Raw genomic sequence first — 11,321 nt, forward strand, 5'->3', positions numbered from 1 at the left:
TTTGGAGCAGGGCTATGGGAGCCCGAGGTAGCCAGGAAAGAGGCTGGACTAAGACCCTGGGAGAGTGCATGGAACCTGTACCCAGTGTCTGTGGGAAGATGTGTGAGAATCAACACTGAGGCTGGTGGGACGCTCTCTTTCCAAACAGGAAGCTTCTTGCACCACATGTGACTCCCCTGTGGGGCTGTCTCATTTCTTTGTTAGTGCCCCTCCTGCGCAGGGCTGCGCAGACACCTTTCCTGAGCGGTCCACACTGAGTCCTGCCCAGGGACTTCATGCCAGCATGGCCCTGCCAGTGCTGGCCCTGACATTCTTCCTGGCCCTTGCTCCTCTGCTGCTGGCATGGGGACAGATGCACCACGGTCCTGTGACTCCCGGTCTACATCAGGAAGCAGGTAAGAGTGGATTGTGCCTCTCTCTTACAAAAATGGTTTTGCTGCTCCTCTACCTGCGTATTTGCTACACGGCCTTACCTTGCTCAGCCCATAGCTGAGGCTGTGGGAGGGCTGGAGCTGGTATCTGCACATGCCTGAGACACTCAGGCATCCCTCATGTTGTGGGGGGACAAAGCTCTATTTGGAATGGAGGGCAGCAAGCCTCAGTGTGCTGGCAAACTTCCATGAACGTGGGACTTGCAGTGTCCCTCTAGGAGGTGGGTAATGTTTCTGGGAGCAGGAGGTGGCTGGGTCTTGTTATGCAGCAGACAGATGAATCCAGAGCAATCAGAGCAGTGATGGCCTTTCTAGGCAGCTCAAGCAGCACCCCTGTCCCAGGTGATGATGGTGCTCATCAAAGATGTGATCCATGAGCTCTGTTAGCTGGGATGCCTGCTCTCTCCCATAATCCCTGGCTCTGAGGGAGCTGTAGTTTGGTGGGACTGTTCACATCAAGAGGCTTGTTCTGTTCTTTCTCCATGCCAGCAGGGTTAGGGGCAGCTCCTGGGGTCTCTGCTAGGCTCTTCCTACAAAGAATGTGGACTTTCCTGTGGTGATTGTGTGCTGTGCGCTGGGCTTGCTGGTACCTGTTGAGGTCCCCATGGGGTGCAGCATGGCTAGGGAACCTGAGCTGTGAGTATTCTCTCTGTAGGGAAATGGGAGCAGAAGTGGCTAGCCAAATCATCAGATGGGTTGTGAGTCATGCTGCCTATCACTGGTGGCTCAAGGGATGTTGCCTTTCCAGCAGTGGTCAGCTCTCATCTTTCCAGGGCAGGATGGAGCCTCTTCTCTTCTAGTCTGTACCCATGTCCGGGACTGACCCAAAAGGATCCTGGATGTCACCCTTGGGCAGGGTGTGTGTTACTTCAGGTGTTTAATGGCAGGAGGGATGAAGGTGTGTGAGGGGAATGCCTGATGAGGCTGGGAACAAGTCAAGGGTTTCATGTCTGACAGGTAGTTTTCTGTCAGTGAGGTGTGTGCTCTGAGAGCACTGGGGGAGACACTGTCGAGGGGGAGGAAGTTTCATGTATGCACTACATGGTCTAAAAGGATGGGGCTGGCAACCACTGTCCTTTGTTGGGGAGAGCTGGGAAGAGGGTTGCCATGATGGCGTGGAAACCCGCTGCCAGAAAAGGGAAGTGGTGAGTGCTGGTGGGAAGTGGGCAGCTGTAGCTGAAGAGAGGTGTTTTATCCTCCTTCAGGGAGGGCCAGCTCCATGCCCACTGCCTCCTCATGGACTTGTTTTGCACTGAGTGAACAAGACTAGGTGACATGTGCACCAGGGCAGGGCAAGGCAGACTCATTTTGGGTGAAGTGCAGAGGCTAGGCTGAGTGCATTGAGCTGGGTGTGAGCTTTGTGGCCACTGGTGTGAACTTCAGCAGTCTGAGGGATAGACTCTAATTTAAAGCTTCTTTCACCCAGTGTGGAAAAAGCTGATTAACATACAGAGTCAAGGTATTTGATTTATTTACAGTTCTGCACAGAAAAGTGTGCTAGGTGGCAAATCCACAAAGCCAGCACACCAAGGCATTCAAAAGCAGATATACTGACAGAGGCACAATCTTCTTACTGAAATCACTGCTTGCCTGCATTACTATGACTCATCCTTTCCCTTCTTCACTGTAAAGCACAACGTTTCAAGAAATCATGATACGTGCTAGGGGAGTGGTGGTCTTTTTGAGAGAAGGAGGCAAATGAACTGAGAAGGTGGGATTTTTACTACAATTAAGAGCAAGGATTCATCACTAGGGTGATGAATAATGTAACAAAACTCGTCAAAACTGGGTGTTTTCTAGCTCTCGGGTAAACATCCTGGATGAGAAGGGTGTTATTTTTTTGTTTTTCCCCTTTCAAGGACTTTTACGATTCATTTTCTGTCTGCCTCTTACTGCTTCCATGGCAGAATTGTTTGGCTCTTTCTCTTGTTATCTGCAACTTTACTCCTGTTACTCACCATTGCTGCTGGCAGTCACTTCAAGGGACCAAGCTGTGGAGTCTGAAATGGCAGCAGAAACTCCCTGGGCCTGGTTCACTCCTACAGCCCCTGTATTTGTGGGAGAGAGCAGCATGCCCAAGGCTGCTGGACCTCTCTGGCTGGGGTGTCTCCACAGCAGCAGGTGGGCAGGATAACCCTGTGGATAACCCTCCTGCACTGCTCCAGAGGGTGTGGGGAGGGATAAAGCATCTGGGGGATGGGGCTCATCCTGGGAGGTGCCATCTCTGCCACCCCTCTGAAGAGAGAGGCACTGGCACCCCTCTGGATGGAACTCCCTCATCTTCATGGATGCTGCTGCAGCCCAGTGACCCTCAAGCTCTGCCTCCTGGCCTTTGCACACAGGAAAATGTAAAATTCCCTCCAACTGGGACCCCAAACTGCAGTTTACTCCAAGGAGGAGCAACTATGCCTTGAACGAAGTGGTGCAGCTCAGCTGTGCTGGGGAGTTTGTGCCATCTGTCCTGCAGATTCAATGCATTTCCAGAGAGACCCAGATCCTGTGGAATGAGACTGCCACCTGCAAGGGTAAGCACAGCCCTGCACCACCCTGACCCAGGGCCCTGAGCTGGCGGCAGACCCTCTGTGACCTGGTCACACAGATGACAGTGCAGGAATGGCAGACCCGGATGCCTTGGCTTTCCCCCATGTCCTGGCAGTGACAAGGCTCTTTTTGTCTCAGCACCTTGCTGTAGGCACCTGCTGGGGTCTGTGCTCCTGGGGAGAGGAATCCTCCCCAGCCAGCATCTCCTGCCTCAGCATGAATTAGGAATAGCTGCAGGATTCTGCTTTTCCCCTGGAAAGCTTCTCTAGGGTTTGGGTTGTCTCTGGTGTGGAAGGCTGTTACTGCAGTATGGCTCACCTGTGCATGAGGTAGACAAGAAAATGGGGCCTCAAACACTCCATGGAGGGGGCAGAAACTGAGTAAGGCTTGTGAGTCCTGGAGATGGGGTGATGAGGAGCCCTGTGTGCTTGGAGAGTGCCTGGGCACATGACACTCGTATGTGTTGGGGTGAATAGTCAGAGTCATGAGAGACCTGTCCCAAGACTCCTCTCAAAAAACCTACCAAAAGCACTCCTCACCCAATTTTACCTCTGACAGAAAGATGCCAAAGGCCTGCTCAGTGGGACCCCAGACTCCAGCTGGCACCAGCCCGTGACAGTTACACAGAGAATGAAGAAGTGACTCTGAGCTGCAACAATGGTTTCCAGCCATCCTTCACCCATGTCAAATGTGCAAACAGGGTTGAGCCATTGAATTATTCCATACCTCTAAAAGAAGATGTGTGGCTGGGGAGAAAGAGCAGTGGTGTGTGGATTCAAGTTCAGGGGAATATAGTGTGCATTGGTAAGCAGGGTGTCAGGAAGTGCTTCCTACTGAACTCGTGGTCCATTTCTGCCCCCTTCATCCATCTCTGAACTTCCATCATCACTGTGCCCAGGGTGCAATTCTGATGCCATGTTGGGGCCACTTGGATCTCAGGCATTGGATACCTGAGACTATTCCCCTACTGAATTCTGGTACATCCTTGCCCACCACCTGCCTGGACAGGCCCCAGCCCCAGCTGACACTCACTCACAAGGAAAGCCCCATCCCAACCAGCCTTGCCAAGGTGTCCCATCATGGCAGATGGATGTGTCACCTTCCTTCTCCTTTCATTGGCCAGAAGGACTGCTGGGGATTGCTGAGGACACACCACAAACCCTGCTCCTCCTTGAAACCTCCCAGCCCAACTAACATGCACTTTCACCTCTGCCAGAAACGTGCCAAAAACCCTACTGGGACGTCAGACTCCAGCTGGCACCAGACCAGGAGAGTTACAGGAAGAATGAAGAAGTGATTCTGAGCTGTCCCAAGGGTTTCCAACCACCTTTCACCCATGTCAAATGTACAGGAAAAGTTCTGTCTATTATCAATGGAAAACCTGTACACAGAGAAACTTGGACTGGAAAGGACAGCAGAGGCAATGTGATCAACATTCACACTCAGCTCAAGTTTAGGGTGCAGTGCCTTGGTAAGGAGCATCAGGAGCATTCCTGACTGCCCTGCTCTGCCCTCCCTGAGCAAGAAAGGCAGCCTGTGGGGGCACAGGAAGCTTCTGGCTTTGTGCTGCCTGGGGAAATGGTAGGTGCTGCTGAAGAGAGTGTCAAGGCAGCTCTTGAGTCTGCTCTGTGCCTGCCCTGGGGTTCCAGGGGTGCCCTGGTGGGGAGATGGCTGATGCCAGCTTTAGTCCCTGAGGGTCCTGTCAGGAGGGAGTTTTGGTACAAGGGTCCCCACCTTTTTACCAAAGTAGCCATTTTGGCAGTAAGCAGCACTGCCCGTGGCACAGGAGCTCAGGGACCGTGCAGGGCTTCAGGCTGTGTTCACAGGGGCTGGGGGGTATGTGGGAGACACAGGTCTCCCTACGGGCTTCTGGCAAGAACATGTGCTGGAAAGTCAGGGCTACAGTGCTGTAGGTCTGACGGGTGTTAGTGGCACAGGGGACAAGGGTAAAGGCATGTCCCTCTCCTCATGTGCTGGTTCTGCCTCCCTGTCCCTGCTGCATGCTGTCACTGCAGAGCCAGCTTTGGGGCTCAGACTTTAATGCCTTCTCAGGAGGAATCAGGGTGTTGTCATCCTGCCTGAGGGACAAACGGCACCAGAGTCTCTGGGCAGCCTTTGTGCACAGACCCCTCATGGTTTCCCCTCATCCCTGACTCCAGCTCCTCCTAGCCCTTTCCACGAGACCTGGGGGAAGAAGTTTGGAGTCTTTCTTGGCAAGAGGATGGAGTCCTCATCCTCTTGCCAAGAATTCATGTGGAAGGGCTGCTCTGTGCACTGTCCTGGAGCTCACTTCTTGCTCTGATGGGCCAGGGAAGGGGATGTCCTGTTCCATGCCCTTCAGAGCAACACTGCCCAGCTAACACTTTCCTATCTTGTTGGTGCAGAGAAATGCCAGAAGCCCCAGTGGGACTCCAGGTTTATCTTTGACCAAGAACAAGGGACCTTCAACCCAAATGAAGTGGTGAAGGTACAGTGCCCTGAGGGGTACTGGCCTCCACACATGGAGATCAAATGTGTGACATTGAAGCCAAGGGAAGGTTCCATGATTCCACGTAGTGGTTGGATAGTGAGAAATGGCACAGGCGCCTGGCACCCTATGGAAAGGAACTTGACCTGTGTGGGTAAGTAAGCAAGTCAGACACTCTCCCAGTGCCTCTCAATCTGTGCTCCCCAGGCATGGAGAGCAATTCCGTATGTGTGACACAGCATCCATGCCCTGTGTTGGGGTGGTCAGGGTATGGCACAGAAATCCAGAGAAAATTATGGATGCATCCCAGGTTTATGTCTGTGCTGTTGGCAACTCTGGCATGTGTAGTAGTCTGGGAGAAGGCAGAATGCGCCTGGTCTACTCTGTGCTGGGGAAAGGCAAGTGAGGGAATGGTGGGGTTGATGGAGTTTGATGTCAAGGCTTGGAGGGGGAGGGAGGGAGTGATCCTCTTGGAATGTTCCCTTCACAGATGTCCTCCAGGTTGACCATGAGACCCTGGAGGTTTCCAGCACCAGCATCAAACTGAACTGGACCTGCAGGCTCCCTCGTATGTGCCCACTTATTTGGGCCAGATGCCGGCTGGAGCACCATTCCTCCTCGAACTGTGAGGCTAAGGAGGTGAAGGTAGAGGAGAAACTGCAAGGCCAGGAGGGAACTTTCACCTGCTCCCCTCTGCAGCCCTTCACTGTCTACAGTGTCACCATCTCCCTGCTGCCTAGCACAATCCTGTACACACGGCTCATCATGACAAAGGAAATAGGTATGTTTACAGGAAATGTCAGGATGCCCTTCACCCTGAAGCTAAGCCACAGCGTCTGATTCCTGCTGTGATGGTCCTGGGATCAGAGCTGCTTGCAGCCTGTGGGGACCTGGGGAAGGCACTGTGCAGGGCCCTACAGCAGGACCATCCCCCTCCTCACCACATCATTTTGGCTGCAAAGGCACAAGCAGCCTTTGTGGGGGACAAATAATTGCTATCCAGGCATGATCCTCTTCTCCTGTGCTTCCAGTGCCAGACAAGCCAGAGAAGCTGTGGGTGGATTCCAGCACGGGGTCCCTTAGGTGGAAGGCACTGCCCTCCTGCAAAGGGAAGATCATTGGATACCAGGTACTGGGAGTCCATGGAGTGCTCCTGGTCCCCCTCACCTTGTCTGGGGCTCTGTGCAGACAGCTTGAGGAGAGGGGGGAACCCACCTTGGCCAGGGCCCACAGGCTGTAGCCTGCTGGTGTTCCTGGTAGGGCCAGCTCCCCTCTTGTGCCCAGCCAGCAGCAGCAGCCCCTCTCCACAAAGCTGCCCAATGCAGAAGCAGCATGTTGGTGCTACTGTCTAGCAGCTCCTGTCCTTCCTCCAGCTGAACATCACCACCATGAGAGCAGAGGACAGCAGCTTCCTTGAATTCAGTCAGGTGTTGGTGAATCAGTCTGTCTCTGAGTATGTGCCACCTCATCACACAGCTGGCAGCAAATACCTGGTGACAGTGCAGGGCCTGACAGCCGCTGGGGCTGGGGCTGCATCACAACTGGAATTCCAAACCTACGTCATGGGTAATGGTTGTTCTGCCCTGTGTCTGGTTGGGGTGGCCTCTCAGGGGGTTAGTGCTGAGTCTGGAGCAGCTTCCAGAGCTGTGTGTGCATCCACCCTGTCCCAGCTCAGACAGGGGCAGGGAGTGTGGGCACCTGGTTCAGCAGTGGGCATGAAGCTGGGAGAATCCTTCCTTGAGGGCCTTCACTGGCAGGTCCACAGAGCGGCTGCACCGCCTCAGCCTCTGTTTGTGCCTTTGATACCAGACCTGCCCCCTCCACTCTTCCACTGAAGAAGGTGACACCCATCCCTGCGTTTGGGTGCACAGGTGGCTCAAGGTCAGAGAGCACTAGGGCTGCTGAGCCTGGGTCTGTGTCCTCCTGCTGTGTGCAGGATGGCAGAGCAGGCTGCCAGGCCCTCCAGCTGGGACCATGGGACAAGGCCCAGTGCTCCAGAGCCTCCCTCTGCCCAGCCCAAGCAGATGTGCAGGCAGGGGAAGGCTTGCTGCCTGGCCAGAGCAGCCAGGGCAGCAGGGTCTGGACATGATGTTCTACATATGCAGACACCTAGCAGCAAGGCTAGGGCCACTGCTGGTGCACAGCACAGGCTGTGGCACCCACTGCTCTCTGTGCATCAGTTTCAGGGCAGCCTGTGGGCCCTTGGCCTGGGTCAGCAGTCACTGTAGTGGTGGTGGTGCTGCTCTTAATCCCCTTGTCTGCTGGGATCATCTGGTTTGTGCTGTTCAGGTGAGTCGCGGGAGATTTGGAGTCTCAGTTCTGTCTCAGGCCATGCTGTGCTGTGGGGTGGGTGGGGATAGAGAGGTTCCCCAGCTGCTCCCAGCCTTCTCTGGGTGCAGAGGGTGCAGCTGGCTGGTCCTAACACAAATATGCTCTAGGGGTCCCGGGTGGGGCTCTAAGTGTCTTCTTCAGGGCTGGCATGGGGCCATGTGTGATGAGACACCCTCTCCCCTTGTTGCTGGTAGAGCTGCCACTGCTGTCCCTTGGGGTGTAGGTGGGCGATGCCTACCAGGGCAGAGGGAGGGTATGCAGAACCCTCTGTGCCACTGCTGCTGGGTTCCAGCAGAGTCTGGCCCAGGTCAGCTCTCCCTGACTCAGGACTGCCCTTTGCCTTCCCAGAAAAAAGAAGGCCTTGCCCAGCAAAGCTGAGGAGGATCAGTACACAGGTAGGATCCCCAGCACAGAGGGGACTGTAGGGCTGGAGCTGGGAGGGGAGCAGGTGTATTTCAGGAGGGCCCAGTGGCATTCTGAGGTAGCTCCAGGCAGCCCAGCTGGTTTTGGCTGACCTGTCAGACCAATGTGTCTCGTGTCTATTCTCAGGTGAGACCAGCTGCTCAGTAGCGTCTTCCAGCAGCTCCTGGTTAGGGTGTCCCTGAGGTTCCAGTGAGGGCTGGGAACTGCTTCTCCTTCTCACTCTCCCTGGGGTAGGCAGCAGCTCTTCCCAGCCCTGCTGTCCTGATGGTGTGCATCCCAGGATGATCTGCTGCCTTTGGTGACACTGCCTGCCTGAGGCTGCCCTGCTCCTTCTCCCACACCCCCCAGGTCCCTCAGGCTGTTTCTGTCCTCTTGTCCCCCCAGAGCTCCAGCCCTATGAGAATGTACATGGGGATAATTACTGTGTGATTGAGACTTTTCATGAGAAGGATGCAGGTAGGAAATGGGTTCTCCCGCCTGTGACCCCACATGGCCCAGAGAGAGTGGGGGCTGCCAGCTCACACCACACAGGTGGTGTGTCTGAGCTCCTTATGTTGCTGAGGGCATGCAGCAGCCTCTGTCCCAAGTTCTCTTGTTCTCCCCAGGTAAGTGTGGCCAGGCTGGAGAGACATTTCTCCAGCCCCTGCCTGTCCACAAGAGTCAGCAGTGAGGAAGAAGAGCAGCTGGAGTGGACATCTGAGGCACTTCCCTTCTCAAGGCTTCGTCCTACACCACTGGAAGCATGACAATGAATTATCTCATGAGTTATTGCTTGCCCCCAACATTTTCTTCTTCATCAAGCTCCAGAATCCTCTGCCATAGAACAGGAGCAGTTTAAGGCATGGGATGACCTCCTCATGACAGCAAGGATATGTCCTGGTAGTTCTCCAGTGCTCTGGCATAGCCATCTCACCAGCATCTTGGTGCTTGCAAATATTCCCTGAGAATGGAGGAGCTCACAACTTCTCTTTTCAACCTTGTCCTTGTATCCATTGAGACCCTGTCCTCTGCTTGAGTTAGGCCTAGCTGTGCTGCCCTGGCCACTGTGCTGCTGTGTCTGAAAAAAACCAATAAATTGTTCTGGTTTTCTGGCTGCCTGGCCCATGAAAAATCCCACCTTGTATTGGGTTCTCCTTTTTTGTGTGTGAAAGCCTTGACCCCATGAATCTTCATGGAGGAGCTTGGAGCAGATTTTCCAGCCCCTGGTAGCACCAAGAAAGCACACCTGAGGTGCTGCATGCTCCCAGTGCAATGCTTTGGGTGACTGCTTTCCCTCCTCCCCATCCTCTAGGGAACACCATCTCCACTTGCACAGCTGGACCTCTGTGTTGGTCTGTGTCCTCCTCTGTGATTGTTGGTGCTCATCTCCCATTTTGTGAGGTGCAGCTGGCACTGGCCATCTTGGGACATCTGTGTCTTGTAGCCCTTGTGATCTGCAGGCTCTTGGCTGCTGCTGTTGTCCCATCCCCTCCAACAGCCACTGTCTCCCACCCCGTGGAGTGCCAGTGCCCAGTGCAGCCTGGATGCTGAGTCCAAAGACTCTCCTTGGTGAGGGCTGCACAGCTGGCAAATGGGGAAATCAACCTGTCTTTTCTCCTGCTCTGTGTGTTGACTGTGATGATTCCATCTCCTTCTGCCTTTGGGCACAGAGGCTCTCCTGAGCTCCCTGGACTCAGGTGTGACAGGCTGGTTCTAATTGTACTTTTTACAGCCCTGAACACAGAGCTGTCATGGTTTTTTGCTTAAGTGTTATCTCACCCCCGTCAAACCTACCCAGTGCAGCCTGGAGGCTGAGGGGCAGCCTGAAGCTTCTCCTTGTTGAGGAGTACACTGTCAGAACACAGAGCAGTTGACCTCTCTCTTCTCCAGCTTCTTTTCAGCCTGGCATGACTTGCATGTTCTGGTAAAGGCAGGTTTTGACAGTTCTTCATATGAGCTGTCTGCCCATCAGCTCAGTACCTGCAACTGGCCCCAAAATATCTCCTTACTGTGAACTGTTGCTGGTGTGGCATGTGCCTGATGGAGCAGCTCTTTGTAGGTATTGGGCAGAGAGGAGAAGAGAAATTCAATGCTGTGTGGGTGCTGCTGGTTGAGAAAAGGGAATGAGCAGGCTTGGGATAGGGGAGAACAGTTGCAACTTCCTTAGCTACCCTGCGTCCCACTCCATCCCCCCATCCCTAGTCATGCCCTGGGCTGTCAGCCTTGTGACTCCACCTGTTCTCTCTAGACAGTCAGCAAAGGCTTGTGGTTTGGACTGGGCTACCTGCTGCCCCCAGCTCCTGCCTAGTCATCTCACTGCCCTTGTAAGGTGCTGTTCCCTGGGCTAACTACACCTTGTTGAGGGGAGCCATGAACTGGGCACCCTTTACCCCAGGCAGGAATGTGTCCTGTGCATATGCCACAAGCAAAGCTGAGGGACAGGTATGGTCTCTGTGCCTCTGCCGCCCCCCATGTCTGATTACCCAGCCTTCTGAAATCCAAGACATCCAAAGTGGATGGGAGGTTCTTGGGGAAGAGAAAAGCAGTGGCTGCTGATGAGCAAGAGGCAGGTTTTTGTACTATGAGTGTTTTCTCAAGCACACAGCCGGCACTGTAGGGCAGTGTGTCCTGAACACTTGGGGACAGAGGAGAGTGCTGCCAGGCTGAGAGGGAGCAAGAGGAGGAGGCAGCTGAGGATACAGAAGCAGGGAAGGATGAGAGAGGGTGTGGGTTGAGTGTTTCTTTCAGAAGGGCCACAGACTGTTTCAGGCATTGAAGTACTCTTTGCAGTTCGTGTCCTCATTCCTATCTGTGCTTCTGACCAGGTCTTTATGTAGTTTCTCAAAGGTCCTCCATCTCCTGTGATCATTGAGGAGAAGTGACTCATCACCACTCTAAAACCCACACAGTGTCAGGAAGCACTTGGATATTACCTCAGTAACAGGAGTAACACTTATTGAATGCCCTGGTAACTAGGAGGGTTTTGGGAGGAAACTCTGAGATCTTGTGACAAAGTTCCTTCTGTTGAGTCCCAGAGCCTGGATGCTCCTGGGGCAAAAAGATATCAAAAGGCAGAAGTGCTGACAGTGATGGGAGGATCCCTGCCCAAAGAGGAAGCCTCCTGCATCTCATGAGATGTGTCTGTTTCC

At 54.0% G+C, this 11,321-nt stretch overlaps 1 protein-coding gene across 1 annotated transcript; it reads left to right on the plus strand.

Annotated features, from left to right (window-relative positions):
* Window positions 1-283: 283 nt before the first annotated feature.
* LOC132322524 (uncharacterized) lies at window positions 284-8,863 on the plus strand. Its single transcript, XM_059837017.1, has 10 exons — window positions 284-395; window positions 2,774-2,956; window positions 4,189-4,443; window positions 5,930-6,220; window positions 6,471-6,568; window positions 6,813-7,005; window positions 7,659-7,728; window positions 8,119-8,165; window positions 8,578-8,649; window positions 8,799-8,863. The coding sequence occupies exons 1-10, from the start codon at window positions 284-286 to the stop codon at window positions 8,861-8,863; spliced, it is 1,386 nt and encodes a 461-aa protein (XP_059693000.1).
* The last annotated feature ends 2,458 nt before the right edge of the window (window positions 8,864-11,321 follow it).

Source organism: Haemorhous mexicanus, chromosome Z (assembly GCF_027477595.1).
Source record: "Haemorhous mexicanus isolate bHaeMex1 chromosome Z, bHaeMex1.pri, whole genome shotgun sequence".
NCBI classification, from domain to species: Eukaryota; Metazoa; Chordata; class Aves; order Passeriformes; family Fringillidae; genus Haemorhous; species Haemorhous mexicanus.

What these genes read in the sequence shown, in the direction of transcription:
- LOC132322524 (XM_059837017.1), top strand. Translation starts at nt 284, where the DNA reads ATGGCCCTGCCAGTGCTGGCCCTGACATTCTTCCTGGCCCTTGCTCCT. An exon ending in TGAGACTGCCACCTGCAAGG is followed by an intron (nt 2,957 to 4,188) that starts GTAAGCACAGCC and finishes CACCTCTGCCAG; the next exon opens with AAACGTGCCAAAAACCCTAC. An exon ending in CATCATGACAAAGGAAATAG is followed by an intron (nt 6,221 to 6,470) that starts GTATGTTTACAG and finishes CTGTGCTTCCAG; the next exon opens with TGCCAGACAAGCCAGAGAAG.